At 45.0% G+C, this 18,309-nt stretch overlaps 1 protein-coding gene across 1 annotated transcript in view; it reads left to right on the top strand.

Moving 5' to 3' along the window:
* retreg3 (reticulophagy regulator family member 3) overlaps window positions 1-10,768 on the top strand; it is a 30,528-nt gene extending 19,760 nt beyond the window's left edge. The window contains exons 4-9 of the mRNA XM_067969295.1: window positions 3,258-3,384; window positions 4,093-4,177; window positions 5,253-5,390; window positions 7,031-7,110; window positions 7,660-7,792; window positions 8,198-10,768. Of these exons, the coding sequence (XP_067825396.1) occupies window positions 3,258-3,384; window positions 4,093-4,177; window positions 5,253-5,390; window positions 7,031-7,110; window positions 7,660-7,792; window positions 8,198-8,718 (1,084 nt within the window). The 3' untranslated portion in view covers window positions 8,719-10,768. The remainder of the gene's footprint in view (window positions 1-3,257; window positions 3,385-4,092; window positions 4,178-5,252; window positions 5,391-7,030; window positions 7,111-7,659; window positions 7,793-8,197) is intronic.
* Window positions 10,769-18,309: the final 7,541 nt, after the last annotated feature.

Below are 18,309 nucleotides of genomic sequence, written 5' to 3'. Positions count from 1 at the left end.
GTTATGATCACTATTGGATAGATGTTCACACACAGTTAAGCCGTTAACTAAATCTGGTTCATTACTCATTACTAAATCTAGTATGGCTTGCCCCCTTGTTGCCTCTAAGACATACTGCTGTAGAAAACTATCCCAGACACACTCAAGAAATTCACTACCTTTCTGACAGTTGCTAGTCTGCTTTTCCCCATCTATGTGAAGGTTAAAGTCCCCCATTAAGACCACTATGCCTTTGTTACACGCTTGTCTAATCTCTGCATTTATACAATCTAGCACTTCAGAGCTGCTGCCAGGGCTCCTATATACAACTCCCACTATAGTCTTAAATCCTTTCCTATTTCTCAATTCAACCCACAAGGTCTCTGTTGGCTGCTTACCTCTCGTTATATCCCCCTTTATCATTGAAGTGATTTCATCTCTAATCATTAAAGCTACTCCTCCCCCTCTTCCATTTTCCCTATCTCTCCTGTAGACCTTATAACCTGGTATAATTAGTTCCCAATCTTGACCATCCTGCAGCCAAGTCTCAGTAATAGCTATCATGTCATACCCTCCAATTTGAATTTGGGGGAGAGAGTTCCAGATTTTCACTACCTTTTGTGTGAAGATGTGCTTTCTGACATCACCCCTGAACGGCCTAGCTCTAATTTTAAGGTTATGCCCCCTTGTTTTGGACTCTCCAACCAGAGGAAATAGTTTCTCTCTCTCTCTCTCTCTCTCTCTCTCTCTGCCTAATCAAATCCTTTAATCATCTTAAACTCCTTAATGTTCTATACTCAAGGGAATACAAGGATATTCTATGCAACCTGTCCTCATAATTTACCCCTTTTAGCGGAGGCATCATTCTGGTGAATCTGCGCTGCACCCTTTCCGAGGCCGATATATCCTTCCTGACCTGAATGCAGTCCTCTAAATGGGGTCTAACCAGAGCTTTATATAACTAACATAACTTCGATCCCTTTGTATTCCAGCCCCCTTGAGATAAAAGACCAATGTTCCATTAACCCTTTACTATTTTTTGTACCTGTCTACTAGCTTTTAGTGATTTCTGTACTTGGACCCCTAAATCTCTGCTCCTCCACAGTTCCTCGCTTCTCACCATTTAGAAAATACACTGATCTATCTTTCGTAGCTCCAAAGTGGATGACCTCACACTTCCCCACCCATATGCCACGGTTTTGCCCACTCACTTAATCTATCAATGTCCCTCTGCAACTTTCTGCTCCCATTTACACTATTTATTGTGCCACCTAACTTAGTGCCATCAGTAAACTTAGATATACAGCTCTCTATTTCTGAGATTAATACTTTTCTTTATAAAATGGGGAATACGTTGAACAAAACGTATGCATTTTCCCCCCTCCCCAGACTTTCCTTCTGCTTTAAGGTGAGGCTACTTGTTTTTCCTTTCCAACTAATTAATTGTAACACTTGGCACAGTTTACTAATCTCATGTGTCATTATACAAGTACAGATTATAAAAAGGTATTCTCCTGTAACTCTTGTCTATTTGCCTCCCACTCCAATTCTCTGTTTCCCTCTGACATTCATTGCTTTGTATTTTAATCACAGATTTTTGTCTTGTTCTTTCTGTGAGCGCCAGAGGCAGATGTTCCATTTGCAATAATTCTGTACATAGGAAGGACCTTGTGATCTGGTTCAAGTTGCTAAAACACTGATTGTAGATGTTGGTGCCAAGGTTTTTTTCCATTAAATATGCGCATACATCCACAAACATTTCTTTGCCCGATCTCATTCATAGAAATTTACAGCACAGAAGGAGGCCATTCGGCCCATCATGTCTGTGCTGGCTAATAAGCTATCCAGCCTAATCCTACTTTCCAGCTCTTGGTCCATAGCCTGGTAGGTTACGGCTCTTCATGTGCACATCCAAGTACTTTTTAAATGTGATGAGGGTTTCTGCCTCTACCACCCTTTCAGGCAGTGAGTTCCAGACCCCCACCACCCTCTGAGTGAAAACATTTCTCCTTAACTCCCCTCTAATCCTTCTACCGATTACTTTAAATCTATGCTCCCTGGTTATTGACCCCTCCGCTAAGGGAAATAGATCCTTCCTACCCACTCTATCTAGGCCCCTCATCATTTTATACATCTCAATTAAATCTCCCCTCAGCCTCCTCTGTTCTAAAGAAAACAACCCCAGCCTATCCAATCTTTCCTCATAGCTAAAATTCTGCAGTCCTGGCAACATCTTCATAAATCTCCTCTGTACCCTCTCTAGTGCAATCACATCTTTCCTGTAATGTGGTGACTAGAACTGTACACAGTACTTTAGCTGTGGCCTAACCAGTGTTTTAAACAGTTCTAGCATAACCTCCCTGCTCTTATATTCTATGCCTTGGCTAATAAAGGACAGTATCCCATATGCCGCCTTAACCACCTTTTCTGTTTTTTTTTTGCTTTTCTGTGAAAAATAAATGTTCCAAGCAATGGGCTAAAGGTCTGTGCCCACTCGTCGCTGTGCAAGATGCACTCTGAGCTACTGCCATCTTTCCCCATCCCATGTTATGTAGCAAGATGGCATTCTGATTACACATGCAGTTTTCCACTTTATATCAAAATATATTAAACTATTGTGAATCATCACAATTACTAGTCAGAAGCTTTTTTTTTGTCTGATTACAGTGTGAAGCGCCTTGGGACATTTTACTGTGTTAAAGGTGCTATATAAATGAAAGTTGTTGTAGTCACACCTACTATCTCTCACTAAGATTCCCTATAGCTTGTATTTGGGCTACCAGAGGGCTGATGTAATCTGGTGCTGTGGCACTATAGTGGAAAAGGGATGTGGGATGGTGAGGGAGTTATTCCTGGCAAGCTATATTTAATATTACAGCTTTGAAAGACCTAGTAACTGAGAAACTCTCATGACTATAATCTGGTTTATTGCATTTTATATATATTATTACAAAGTGACACTTGTTGAAAATCTTCTTTGGGAAAAATGAATCCTGATTCATAGTTCAGTCATTGGTCCAATATAAAATAAACCATCTGCTGATTGAGTGATACTCAAAACACTCAGTGATACATTTTCCAGATTCCCCAGTCCCCGTTCTCCAGAACCGGATGTGGGGGAGTCCCCGTTCCCCAGGCCCTGATGATGATCTCTGGGGCACAATGTATCGTGCATCCCACCCCTCCCTGGGTTGAAATGTGGCCTCAGCCCTGACAATGTACTAATGTCTGTTTTGATGGCTGTTTAATGCGTTCCCTGATCCTTTATTCCCGTGCAGCTGGGGCCTTGTTCATCCTAAACTGCTTAGCGTTCCTGAACTTTGTCAAAGAATGGCGGAGTTGTGGGTCAGCGGAGCGAGTTTCTTGAAGAACTTGTACCATTTTAAAAAGCAGAATCCTGGTAAGGTAAGAAGAACTTTGTTAAAGGCTACTGTAATTTCAGTGAAGTAGTGTATTGATTTAAAGTATTTCTATTTATTCCGTCATTCAAGTGGTCCTACATTTTGTTAAAATAATGCAGGATCATTTTTGGAATCTATTGGTCAAATTGCATTTCTGGAGAGTTCCAGGATTGTGCGTTATCTTTTCAACAAGTCATTCCGTCTCCATGAAAATTTTTTGAACAGTTACAATTCCTGAAATCAGCTGAATTAAAGTCCCTCCAGAAATGACTTCAAAGTTGTCTTTTTTTTAAAAAAGTGAGTGCTTGCATTTCCAAACATCTGGTCATGAATCTGAGGTTTCAAAGTACTTTGCATACATTAAATTACTTGTAGTGCAGCAATCACTGACAAATGCAGCAGGAGTGGGCGGGACTGGGGAGCGGTGGGTGGACGGGGCGGGGAGCGGGCGGGACGGATGGACTGGATAATGATTATTGCTTTAAAGGGACAATCGGTGGCTTAGATTGGCAGCTTTAAACTCTTCAATATCGCTCAGATTTAATGCAGATCTGACCCCCGGTGTCTGGAGCTGGTGATATGCCTCTCCTGGGAATCCCATGATGTTTGTGGTCTGGGAATCATTTAAAAAAAATCCCCAGAAATTCTACTTTGTGGGTAATAGGTCTGTGTTCAAGATTTGAAATGATTGTATCAGGATTGTTTTGTTCAGTTTTGTCTTTTAGTTTGTGGTGTGTTCACATTCCTGGCAATAATTGGACGCTATATTCCTGGTCTCCTGCTCTCCTACATTAGCTGTAAGTGCTGTCTTAATGCATTTGATTTGTCCTAGATAAGTTCATCCTGATTTAAAATGTCATATTTTCAACTGCCGTTTGGTCCCAATGACCTGCAGTGACTATTTGGAAACCAATGTGCTACTTGAGTAGCAGAAATGCAGCAGCTCTTTCACAAGCCCATTAATATTTGAACTCTATCCACCTTAACATGCACTTCTTTACTTCCTTCGTTCTACCTGCACAAAACAGCCTGTTCCCTCTCTCCACCCCCCCATCCCCAAAGAAAGCAATTACAAATCAGTTTCCACAGCTACAGTTAGTCCTGTGCTTTCAGCCCTAAGTATGGTGAGCACTGTAGTTGCTACTGCTCAGTGTCCAGACCACAGGCTACTGCAGCAGCATGAGTGTGGCAGTGAGGGAACTGGCAATGTGAAGAGTGACTAGTTGCTGATTCCAGAGCAGGCTGCAGTTCAGTTGTTCTGCCTCAGTATTCAGGAATGTTGGACATACCTGACCTCAGTCACGCACCTAATGGCTGATCAGAATGACCTGGCCAAGGTTCAGGAGAGGAGGAACCAAGTTCCATCCAAGGGTGCAATAAAATGAAATGTTTTGGAGCTTCACAGTTGCTGCTGTTCTTCCTTCTAACGGAACCTTTGCTCAAAGAAAAATGTTTGCAGTAGTCTGGGTCAAGATTGAAATATAGTGGGGCAGCAGGTGCCAATTACAATGGTTTATTATATATCTCATTGACTAGATTTGTTCTAATACTCCTGCTCATCCAATACAATGCACACCTTATCTGTGAAATTAATTCTATTGTATGGCTGCAATGTTATAAAAGGGGGGAGGGGTCTCTGAGGTAGCCCTGTATATTTTTACTTACCCTAATTAGATACAGGGATATCTGACATTAAAAGTACTTAGTCCCACGCTCTTCCCTGCCATACCCTCACGCTTGTCTGCTACTTTAATGCTTGAATCCATAAAGGACTTAATATCTGTTCAGTACCAGCTGATCTGGCTGAGGCTTCAGGGCCTCTGTGCTGTGGGTTTCCACTAATTTCTTTACTGATGTTTTCCTTTCTTGCAGTGATTGGTGTACTGCTCTGGCCATTGGTCATTTATTACCAGCTGGGGCAAAAGGTTTATGCCAGAATTGAGCCTGTGCTTAGGCGGCTAGATTTCAGCATGAAGGGATATATGTTGACGAAGCAGCGGGAACGACAGTGTGAGTAACAGAGTCAACTTTGTGATGGTTAAAATGAACCCTTTGGTTCATCTTTTATTCCCATCTGACTGGTCCTGTGGTGGTGCATTTTATAAATACTAATGCAGATTTGGATTAAATAGAGTCAAATTCCTCTGGCAGTATGGCACATCAGAACCCTAGTATATTGACTTTAATTCTGGCACAGTACATAAGGGGGTTTAAAAACTAGGTTTACTCACTGAAATTATGTCCCAGCTTAGCTTGATACAATAGTTATAGAAATAGTTGGTTTGACTGAGACTGGTGTCTGAGGGAGGGATCACACCACTCAATTCAAATACAAATATCTTGTGGGATGTCTTCAGTTATGAGTTTGATTGGCAGCATTTTTGAATTAAACCGATAGATAAAACTTCCCAGTCACATTTCAACTGTCTTGTTGAAATCAGAGGGTATGAGTTGGGCCAGCTAGCTCCTGTAGATGGTGAGAAAAGAAAGGAACTGCTACGAGAATATTGCTTACATCATTTATTGCAACAGTGGTGAACTATTTATTATTTGCTACTAATTTGAGAAAATAGCTATAGACTTTACTACTGTTTTTTTTAAAAAAAGTTACTGCTACAATTCGCTGCTTTATTAATAAATTTGTTGGACAATTAAAGCCTGAGTCAAGTCTACTGTCTGGTTATTCTTGCCACCGTCTGAAGACCAGCAAGTTCACATGATACAACCTGAAATAAACTGAAGTGGTTTCAGTGTCCTCTCCTGTGCAGGCAGGATGATGAATTATGAGGAAAGATTAGAGAGGCTCAGGATGTATGGTGCAGTGCTACTTGTCTATTAATAGGCCACAATTTTCTGGCAAAATAACAGCGAGTTTAATGTGCTTGCCGTTATTAGTGTGTAAATCGTCCAGCAATTTGTGGCAAGAAAGATACTCCATGAGTTGCGAATCGCCATAAGCTGCTGGACGATTTGCCGTTAGCCTCACAAAAATGATAGCTTGCCCTCAAACCCCCCCCACTGTGAGTTTCAAGAAGTTGCTGCATTTGCACATTAATTACCAACTAAACTCACCGCAGAAAGTTAGGGCTGGTACGTAACAGCATAAGGACCCTTTTAATTATGAGATTTATGTTCCTGCAATGCTACAAACTCTCTGGCCCAGAAAGGAAACAATTGAAACTGTGGAGTCCTGCAGGTAGTAAATTGTTCCTAGAAATATTTTAATTTTTTTTTTATTACTTTTTTCTTTGTCTTTTTTCTCTCGATCCCATCTTTATTTCCCTTTCTGTACCTGATTTGACTCTAATTCACCCTCTCTCCTTCTGTCATTCTTCTGTTTCTTTTTCAATCCTTAAATCTCATTGGTTAAGGGGATAGACTGTTGGTCCCGTCGTTCACCAAAGTCCCAGATGTCCCGTTGCCCTCACTGCCCCGTTATCAACTCGCTCTTCCAGAAATTTGCGGCGCAAAATATTTTTGAGCTGAAGGGTGAGGGAAAAAGTCTAACTAACGCTGCACGCCGTGAGATGCCCCACTCCAGCAAATTATGGGCCCATATTGATGGGGCTCAGTGTACAGCGTGGCTGGTCCTGCCTGTTATCTGCATTAGTAACAGGAGATGTTTGTGTCTGATCTTTGGATTGTTTCAGTGCGTCGCCGAGCAATTACTGTCAGGACTGCAGATGATGGAAGTGACAGTGAAGCTGAATTGGCTGCGTTTTGCCCCAAGGTATAGATTGTGTTTGTCTCCTGATAATACGTGTGTGTGTGTGTGTGTGTGTGTGTGTGTCGCTCTCTCTTTCCCCCTACCCCCCCTCCCACCACAAGAGTTTTTTAAAAAAAAGTTTTAAAATATTTACAGCTCGCTGTGAAGTTTAAGTGCCAGTGTTATATTTGAAATGGATTGTAAATTGTTAATCCCTCAGTTTCCAAGCTCCCTGAGAATAGGGGATTTACAGCTTGTCCACTGAGTTCCAGTCTGCGCTTCATTATGAAATGTGTACTGGTCTTCTGGAGGTTTTAAAAACATACAGATCCCTGACTTGTTCTCAATAGAGCCTCCCCTGAAAACACCAAATCATCTTTTTGTTAATGTTTAATTAAATTCAGATCTCTCTCTTTCTTATAGAATGTGTGATTAAACTGGTACATTTTCTACTCTGTAAATTAAAATTCACGTAACGCTGAACCCATTTCCTTTCAAGGGTCCATGTATACGGCCTTGTTAAATGGTTGCTACAAATCTTATTTTTCTGTTTTCTGTTTCTTGCATGGGAAGCTCGATGACTCCATGATTGCTAAGGAACTGGAAATTTCCGACTCTGAGCATTCAGATGCAGAGGTGTCGTACACTGAGAACGGAACCTTCAACTTATCCCGAGGACAGACCCCAATAACGGATGGCTCTGAAGGTGGGTTCTTGAGTTTAAATGAAAGTCTGTTTTTAAAAAAAATGTTATCTTCCTTTTCATAAACCAAGGAAATTGCTTCATCTGCAGTCTAACTGTGTGCATTAGGTGTATTTTAGATTCTGTGAAATGAATTGTGTGTCAGGTATAGACCCAATGCTACAGGCACGCTGTAGTGGATGAGAGTTCATTCATAGATTTCCACAGTCTGAGTCACCTGTCTGCAGAGGGTTAATAATCCTGACTCATTTCAAACAAATTGCTTCACTTTTTAGCACTTGTCCCACTGAAAAACATGGCCAGTTCTACAGCTGTATTAGTCAAGTTCACTACAATCCTCATGTTGCCCACATGACAGAAATTTCTGAGCGAAACATTTCACTGATCTGAATTCCCTTTCGCACTTAGATCTTGATCGTCATAGTGATCCTGAGGAATCGTTTGCGAGAGATCTACCAGAATTCCCATCTATAAACCCCGATGTGACCGGAGTGGATGATGATGAGGATACCAGCCTAGGTATTCCAACTGCCCCCTACCAGGCTTTGGCACAGGAGGACGTGAGCCTGTTTTCTGATCAGGAGGATATTGATGCAGATATATCCCTCAGTGGGCTTCCATCACCACTGAATTTCACAGGCAGCGAGGGTCTTACTCTGGCAGGGGCAATAGCCAGCAATATGATGTCAGCTGCCTTGTCGAGTGCAGCTCAAGAGACCCAAATGGTGAGGGACAATCCTCAGTGGGTTGCTTCACAGACTTGGCATGAACACTCGGGCACAGAAATGGACACTGATGCAGAGGGGGATGATTTTGAACTGTTGGATCAATCGGAGCTGAATCAGTATGAGAACGTCACTTCACAGGATCGGGGCGCACGCCAACACTTGAAGGCAGGTTTCCTTTCAAACTTCCTACGAAAACAGTAGAATTGTGGGTGCTGGTGTTGCCAGAATACACCACATCGTGGGCCCAGTAGACATTCTTTGGAAGGGAGGGTTGCCATAACCCCCTTGTGCGATACCACTGGTGTGTCTCATGAGTAATTCCTGCTGCCGTTGTGCGTAGTTAAAAATATTGTGGTTGCCCCGATGGTTACTATTCCTTCCTCACAATGGACAGAATCTCACAGCTAAGAGATTGAGGTTTTATTGCTGTCTGTGTCATTGCTGGTTTGTTTGGTGTTCCTTCTAGTTCCTTGGGTTTGAGATGCTGTCATCTCTCAAAGGTTTTTGAAAGGATGATGAAGCCAGCTGCATCCTACACATCTGGATTTCAACTTGGCATAGTTGCTGTTTTAAGGGGTAGAGGTCCTGCAACAATGAATGAGGCAATTTTGCTGCATAGATTATCATTTTGACTCATTGGTAAGAAGGCTGATTGCCTGTTTAATGCTCCATCTCCATTTATAGCAGTGTCTCCTGTGGTCCTGCTTCAAAAAGTAGAAACCACCCACTGAATGCTGTTGACAGACAAGGTGCAGCCGATTCTGAGTTGGTGCAGTACGTCCAGACTTCATTTGATTAGTTGGATTGCAACCTCATCAGATCTAGAAAATGCACCATTATACATTTAGTACTCACCAGCTGGCATTAGAGTTGGAGTGAAGAGAGTCAATCCACTTTTCAGCACGTGTAACGCACTGAGCAGCAAAGTGCATCATCTGCAGAGACTGATGTTGCTTTTGTCCATTTAGAATAACAGGATTTCAAAGTTCTAGAATTAAAGCTGTAAGCTCAGATCCCTCAGGGAGGGGTAGCGACAGCAATAACCAGCTTGTTTACTAGGGGAGGGAGAAGCGGCTAGGTTTCCATAGAATCCTACGAGGGGGTGCTGTGGGAAGGTGTATGTAGGGCCAGCTTTGCTGCTCCAACTCATCCATCACACCATACAGAAAATGTTTCAATCCAGCAAGGCTCAGCGGTGAGGGGGCAGGGCTGAACATAACTAATAGAGGCTTGTTCTTTCTTTAAATCCCAGTGAGGAAATCTGCAGAATTTCTGTAAGACTTGGTGATTTGTGCTCAGTCCTTTAATACTGTAAATTACTTCATTCTGAGACAATACAATTGTCTTGTCAGTTTGAATTGATCGCTCAATGCCACTCCTCAGATACTGCAAATACTTTCTTTCATTGTGCTGTTGATTTCTGTGACCAGGATTATGCAGAACTTGCTGCTGCACCTGCAATATTCCTTAAAATTCATTTCAGCTTAAATGTCTCCAACCTTATTTCCAAGATGACTGCAATCCAGGTGGGAAAACTACCCATTCTCAGTTGCGATGTTTTCCATTGGTGACCAGGATTGTTCTGAATGTGGATTTTCACCTCAGCCTGTGTTGCCTGAAATGTATATGACTGGACCCAAGGGTTCAAAAACAGCTGAGGTAGGTTGTGTGGGTTTAAACTAGTACTGGATATGGATGCGAGTCTACAATGCCTGTGCACTTGAAGTCCAAAGACTCTGGGCAACAGCCTCTTCTGTTTGGTTTCGAGGGGATCAAATATGCATCTGTAATAATAGGTTGGACAGCAGAGGGAGCTGGGATGGTTCTCCAGATAGTGGTACAGTATCTGCTGTTCCTCCCAAAGCTGAGAAATCTGAACCTCTTGGGTAAACATCACACTCGTTAATGCTGGAACCCAGTACTGCAATGTCTGTGATTAATGCTGTCTTTATACCTCTCCATTTTAGAATATTGCAGCTTTTCTCTAACCAAGACCAGCCTGTCTGACTGACTGTTGCAATGATGTTTAAAATGCAACGTCACATTCCCCTTCTCTCCACTGTCAATTATTCGGTTCCATCTGCTCAATTAGAGAAGGAAGAAACAAATCAAACAATGTCATGATGTGGTAAATTAGGCTTAGAACTATACAGTGTGGCCGAATGCGGCATGGCCGAGTGCAGCGGCGTGTGGGGGTGCCGCGGCCTGGCCAAGTGCAGCGTGGGGGGGGAGGGGCCGCGGCCTGGCCGAGTGCAGCGTTGGGGGGGGGAGGGGGCCGAGTGCAGCGTTGTGGGGGGGAGGGGGCCGAGTGCAGCGTTGGGGGGGGGGGCCGAGTGCAGCGTTGGGGGGGGGGAGGGGCCGAGTGCAGCGTTGGGGGGGGGGAGGGGCCGAGTGCAGCGTTGGGGGGGGGGAGGGGCCGAGTGCAGCGTTGGGGGGGGGGGGGAGGGGGCCGAGTGCAGCGTTTGGGGGGGGGCCGAGTGCAGCGTTGGGGGGGGGGGGGGCCGAGTGCAGCGTTGGGGGGGGGGGGGCAGAGTGCAGCGTTGGGGGGGGAGGGGCCGAGTGCAGCGTTTGGGGGGGGGCCGAGTGCAGCGTTTGTGGGGGGGAGGGGCCGAGTGCAGCGTTTGTGGGGGGGGCCGAATGCAGCGTTGGGGGGGGGGGAGGGGCCGAGTGCAGCGTTTGGGGGGGGGAGGGGCCGAGTGCAGCGTTTGTGGGGGGGGCCGAGTGCAGCGTTTGTGGGGGGGGCCGAGTGCAGCGTTTGTGGGGGGGGGCCGAGTGCAGCGTTTGTGGGGGGGGGCCGAGTGCAGCGTTTGTGGGGGGGGGCCGAGTGCAGCGTTTGTGGGGGGGGGCCGAGTGCAGCGTTTGTGGGGGGGGGCCGAGTGCAGCGTTTGTGGGGGGGGGGCCGAGTGCAGCGTTTGTGGGGGGGGGCCGAGTGCAGCGTTTGTGGGGGGGGGCCGAGTGCAGCGTTTGTGGGGGGGGGGCCGAGTGCAGCGTTTGTGGGGGGGGGCCGAGTGCAGCGTTTGTGGGGGGGGGCCGAGTGCAGCGTTTGTGGGGGGGGGCCGAGTGCAGCGTTTGTGGGGGGGGGCCGAGTGCAGCGTTTGTGGGGGGGGGCCGAGTGCAGCGTTTGTGGGGGGGGGCCGAGTGCAGCGTTTGTGGGGGGGGGCCGAGTGCAGCGTTTGTGGGGGGGGGCCGAGTGCAGCGTTTGTGGGGGGGGGCCGAGTGCAGCGTTTGTGGGGGGTGGCCGAGTGCAGCGTTTGTGGGGGGGGCCGAGTGCAGCGTTTGGGGGGGGGGGGCCGAGTGCAGCGTTTGGGGGGGGAGGGGCCGAGTGCAGCGTTTGGGGGGGGGGGCCGAGTGCAGCGTTTGTGGGGGGGGGCCGAGTGCAGCGTTTGTGGGGGGGGGCCGAGTGCAGCGTTTGTGGGGGGTGGCCGAGTGCAGCGTTTGTGGGGGGGGCCGAGTGCAGCGTTTGGGGGGGGGGGCCGAGTGCAGCGTTTGGGGGGGGAGGGGCCGAGTGCAGCGTTTGGGGGGGGGGGCCGAGTGCAGCGTTTGGGGGGGGGGCCGAATGCTCTGTCCGGGTCATGCGTCGGAGTGGTGATTTTATAAATGTTGGTTTGTCTCGGGCACAAACCCTTTTAAAGCTTAAAATATTTTAATACGTGTTCATTATCCTTTGAGACTGTTATTAAAAAATGAAATATTTGATATTGTGGAACTTAAGTTTGATCTGTTTCTGTTGTAGATTTTTAATACAAAAGCAAAATACAGTGGATGCTGGAAATCTGAAATGAAAACATAAAATGCTGGATATACTCCAGCAAGTCAGGCAGCATCTAAGGAGAAAGAAAGAATTAACATTTCAGGTCGATGGCATTCAATATTAAACTTTTTAATATCCTTTTCCAGCTACATATTTAATGATGAAGGGCTGTGTGAAGATGATATCAATTCTTATACTGGATTAGCAGCTGGCTTTACAGGCAGCATAGGAACCCGCGGCTTATATACTATTATGGAAATGTGATAAAACCTATCATCGTACACTATTATTAGGTGTTGACCCTTTTCCTGTAAGCGATCTCTGGCCTTGCCTCAATAACCCTGCCCTGTGTGGAATAAATGTAAAATTTGGAGCTGTGTAGCTGCTGCATGATTCTCAGCACCGTATCTGTGTCTGCATTCACCATGTCTCTTTATTCTATGTGATATGTTGGCTGGTGGTTGGTTTAGTTTTCCTGACAAAGCAACTATGATGAGATCTCTTTAATCTGTGCCAGTTGTTAGTAATTGTAAAGAAATGTAATTCAGAGTAGATTCCAGCAGCACCTGAAATTGAAAACTGCGGACAATGGTTTGATCGCTCAAACCTTTGGAAAATCGCAAGAAATTATGTAAATATTGATCTGTTTAAAAACTAATTATTTTAAGAAGTTAGTAATGAGCTTAAATCAGGAGGTGAAGCTTTGAGATTTTTAGAGGCAAAGCCTCCTCTTGCCTTGGACCCTGTGGTGTGTTTGAATCGTATCACAATCTGAGTGTCTCCATTAGAAGCCCAGACAATTTGAATTGATGGTAGATAATGCAAAATGCATTGACCTGTTGTGTAAAATGTGCAGGATTTGTGTGCACACAATGTATTTTTGATGTTATGTGATCCTCAATGGCACTTTGTGTATTTAAAATATTTCAAACCATTCATTTTCAGAGTTTGTAACTTAGCTGATCCATTTGGAAATTTTTCTAGAAAAGTCACTGTTTATTTTTGAACCATTCATTAAACTGGTTTCTACAAATGTGAGTGGGATTCTGTGTGGCTGATTTTCAAATGTGTGTCTATATTTTCTTGTAATCTGAGTTCTGACCAGTTCGTGAACCTGTGGTGTATTTTAATTCAGGCATTGTGTGCTCTCTCTCTCGCTGTTATCTCCTTGGTGCTACATCCCCAAGCCTTTGCTTTTGCTGCTCTGTAACCTGTTACGGGTGACACTGCCTCCAGTGGCTCTCCTTCCACCTTTTCTCCATCCCTCCCTGTGCACAGGTGCTTGGCCTACCTGCAACAACAGCATAAGGGAGACTGAATTCAGTGCATGGGGAACTGCATACTTGCACTCATATCTATCAGTCAACATCCCAAAATCCGACTCCATGCCTGGGTGTGCTCTACCACAGGCCAGGTGGAAGTACAGTGGTGTATGGTCAAGAGTGGCTGTGTTTCCTTGATGTGGATTTCAGACCCCATGAAATCTCAAGGCTTCAGGTCAAATAAGGCCAAGGAAACCTAAAATATAAACAAAAATGCTGGAAACACTCAGCAGGTCACATCTGTGGAGAGTGAAACAGTTAATGTTTCTAAAATGCTGCATGACCTGAGTATTTCCATAAATTTCTGTTTCCAGCATCTGCAGTATCTTGCTTTAAGGTGAAAGAAACCTTCTGGTGATCACCTAATGCTCCTGTCAATTGAGTGATCAGTACTCCTCTGAACGCCGTGTGGAACATAAGAATAGAAGCAGGCCATTCAGCCCCTCAAGCCTATTCCGCCATTCAGTTAGATCGTAGTTGATCTGTACCATAATTCCATTTACCTGCCTTGATTCTGTAACTCAATACCCTTTCCCAACAAAAATCTTATCAATCTCAGTGTTGAAATTTTCAATTGACTCCTAGCCTCAACAGCTTTTTGGAGGAAGAGAGTTCCAGATTTACACTACCATTTATGTGAAGAAGTGCTTTCTGACATCACCCTTGAATGGCCTAGCTCTAATTTTAAGGTTATGCCCCCTTGTTCTGGACTCCCCCCACCAGAGGAAATAGTTTCTCTCTACTTATCAAATCCTTTAATCATCTTAAATACCTCAATTAGATCACCCCGTAATCTTCTATACTCAAGGGAATACAAGCCTATTCTATGCAACCCGTCCTCATAATTTAACCCCGTTATCATTCTGGTGAATCTGCACTGCACCCCCTCCAAGGCCAATATATCCTTCCTGAGGTGCGGTGCCCAGAACTGAATGCAGTCTCCAGATGGGGTCTAACCAGAGCTCTGTACAACTGGAATGTAACTTCCTCCCCTTTGTATTCCAGCCCTCTTGAGATAAAGGCCAACAGTCCATTAGCCTTTTTCATTATTTTTTGTACCTGTCCACTAGCTTTTAGTGATTTCTGAACTTGGACCCCGAAATCTCTCTGCTCATCCACAGTTCCTGGATGCACGCCATTTAGAAAATATTCTGATCTATCTTTCTTAGGTCCAAAGTGGATGACTTCACACTTTCCCACATTGAACTCCATCTGCCACAGTTTTGCCCACTCACTTAATCTATCAATGTCCCCTTGCAACTTTCTGCTCCCATCTACACTATTTACTATGCCACCTAAGCTTAGGCTCTCTATTTCTTCAAATCACATATACAGTGAAAAGCTGCAGACCCAGTACAGATCCCTATGGACCACTAGTCACATCCTGCCAATTTGAGTACATACCCATTATCCCTGCTCTCTTCCCAACTCCTGAACCAATTCCCTATTAAAGCCAATAGGTTACCTCCAATTCCATGTGCTCTCATTTTTGTTAACAGTCTCTTATCTGGAAACTTGTCGAATACCTTCTGGAAGTCTATATAAATAACATCCATAGACACGCCCTTACCTACCACATTGGGTTTAAAAAGACAAGAACAATCAAAGGTGACGATACTCAACTGGAAGAAGGCTCCTTTCAGTGAGTTGAACAGGGATCTGGGTGGGGCAGATTAGGGACCAAAAAGGAAATTATCTTGTGGAGGCAAAGCGCACAGCTGAGATACTAAATGAGTACTTTGCATCTGCCTTCACTAAAGAAGAAGATGCTGCTAATGTCATAGTAAGGAAGAGGGAGTAGAGAAATTGGATAGGATTAAATTAGATAAAAAGGAGGTACTTCAAAGGTTGGCAGCGCTCAAAGTAAAAAAAAAAGTCACGCGGTCGGGATGGGATTCTTTTTTTATTCGTTCATGGGATGTGGGCGGCGCTGGCGAGGCCGGCATTTATTGCCCATCCCTAATTGCCCTCGAGAAGGTGGTGGTGAGCTGCCTTCTTGAACCGCTGCAGTCCGTGTGGTGAAGGTTCTCCCACAGTGCTGTTAGGAAGGGAGTTCCAGGATTTTGACCCAGCGACGATGAAGGAACGGCGATATAGAATCATAGAATCATAGAAGTTACAACATGGAAACAGGCCCTTCGGCCCAACATGTCCATGTCGCCCAGTTTGTACCACAAAGCTAGTCCCAATTGCCTGCACTTGGCCCATATCCCTCGATACCCATCTTCCCCATGTAACTGTCCAAATGCTTTTTAAAAGACAAAATTGTACCCGCCTCTACTACTGCCTCTGGCAGCTCGTTCCAGACACTCACCACCCTTTGAGTGAAAAAATTGCCCCTCTGGATCCTTTTGTATCTCTCCCCTCTCACCTTAAATCTGTGCCCCCTCGTTATAGACTCCCCTACCTTTGGGAAAAGATTTTGACTATCGACCTTATCTATGCCCCTCATTATTTTATAGACTTCTATAAGATCACCCCTTAACCTTAATTCGGGATGGTGTGTGACTTGGAGGGGAACGTGCAGGTGGTGTTGTTCCCATGTGCCTGCTGCTCTTGTCCTTCGAGGTGGTAGAGGTCACAGGTTTGGGAGGTGCTGTCGAAGAAGCCTTGGCGAGTTGCTGCAGTGCATCCTGTGGATGGTACATACTGCAGCCACTGTGCGCCGGTGGTGGATGGGGTGCCAATCAAGCGGGCTGCTTTGTCCTGGATGCTGTCGAGCTTCGAGTGTTGTTGGAGCTGTACTCGTCCAGGCAAGTGGAGAGTATTCCATCACACTCCTGACTTGTGCCTTGTAGATGGTGGAAAGGCTTGGGGAGTCAGGAAGTGAGTCACTCGATGCAGAATACCCAGCCTCTGACCTGCTCTTGTAGCCACAGTATTTATATGGCTGGTCCAGTTAAGTTTCTGGTCAATGGTGACCCCCAGGATGTTGATGGTGGGGGATTCGGAGATGGTAATGCCGTTGAATGTCAAGGGGAGGTGGTTAGGCTCTCTTGTTGGAGATGGTCATTGCCTGGCACTGGTCTGCAACGAATGCTACTTGCCACTTATCAGCCCAAGCCTGGATGTTGTCCAGGTCTTGCTGCGTGTGGGCATGGACTGCTTCATTATTTGAGGGGTTGCGAATGGAACTGAACACTGTGCAATCATCAGCGAACATCCCCATTTCTGACCTTATGATGGAGAGAAGGTCATTGATGAAGCAGTTGGGCGAAGGACACTGCCCTGAGGAATTCCTGCAGCAATGTCCTGGGGCTGAGGATTGGCCTCCAGCAACCACTACCATCTTCCTTTGTGCTAAGTATGACTCCAGCCACTGGAGAGTTTTCCCCCTGATTCCCATTGACTTCAATTTTACTAGGGCTCCTTGGTACATAGGAACATAGAAACAGGAGTAGGCCATTCAGCCCCTCATGCCTGCTCTGCCATTTGATAAGATCATGGCTGATCTGTGATCTAACTCCATATACCTGCCTTTGGCCCATATCCCTTAATACCTTTGGTTGCCAAAAAGCTATCTATCTCAGATTTAAATTTAGCAATTGAGCTAGTATCAATTGCCGTTTGCGGAAGAGAGTTCCAAACTTCTACAACCCTTTGTGTGTAGAAATGTTTTCTAATCTCGCTCCTGAAAGGTCTGGCTCTAAATTTTAGACTGTGCCCCCTACTCCTAAAATCCCCAATCAGCGGAAATAGTTTCTCTCTATCCACCCTTTCTGTTCCCCTTAATATCTTATAAACTTCGATCAGATCATCCCTTAACCTTCGAAACTCGAGAGAATACAACCCCAATTTGTGTAATCTCTCCTCGTAACTTAACCCTTGAAGTCCAGGTATCATTCTTGTAAACCTACGCTGCACTCCCTCCAAGGCCAATATGTCCTTCCGAAGGTGCGGTGCCCAGAACTGCTCACAGTACTCCAGGTGCGGTCTAACCAGGGTTTTGTATAGCTGCAGCATAACTTCTGCCCCCTTGTACTCTCGTCCTCTAGATATAAAGGCCAACATTCCATTTGCCTTCTTGATTATTTTCTGCACCTGTTCATGATACTTCAATAATCTATGTACCTGAACCCCTAAGTCCCTTTGGACATCCACTGTTTTTAACTTTTTACCATTTAGAAAGTACCCTGTTCTATCCTTTTTGATCCAAAGTGGATGACCTCACATTTGTCTACATTGAATTCCATTTGCCACAGTTTTGCCCATTCACCTAATCTATCAATATCGCTTTGTAATTTTCTGTTTTCATCTACACTGCTTACAATGCCACCAATCTTTGTGTCATCGGCAAAATTAGATATGAGACTTTCTATGCCTTCATCTAAGTCGTTAATAAATATTGTGAATAATTGAGGCCCCAAGACAGATTCCTGCGGGACTCCACTAGTCACATCCTGCCAATGTGAATACTTACCCATTATCCCTACTCTCTGTCGCCTTTCGCTCAGCCAACTTCCTAACCAAGTCCGTACTTTTCCCTCGATTCCATGGGCTTCTATCTTAGCTAACAGTCTCTTATGTGGGACCTTATCATATGCCTTCTGGAAGTCCATATAAATAACATCCATTGACATTCCCCTGACCACTACTTTAGTCACCTCTTCAAAAAATTCAATCAGGTTTGTCAGGCATGACCTAGCTTTCACAAATCCATGCTGGCTCTCTCTGATTAACTGAAAATTCTCGAGGTGTTCAGTCACCCTGTCCTTAATT

Source organism: Heptranchias perlo, chromosome 30 (genome assembly GCF_035084215.1).
Source record: "Heptranchias perlo isolate sHepPer1 chromosome 30, sHepPer1.hap1, whole genome shotgun sequence".
Lineage (NCBI taxonomy): Eukaryota > Metazoa > Chordata > Chondrichthyes > Hexanchiformes > Hexanchidae > Heptranchias > Heptranchias perlo.
The sequence above is the reverse complement of the archived record's forward strand: the minus strand, read 5'-3'. Positions and strand labels throughout refer to the sequence as shown.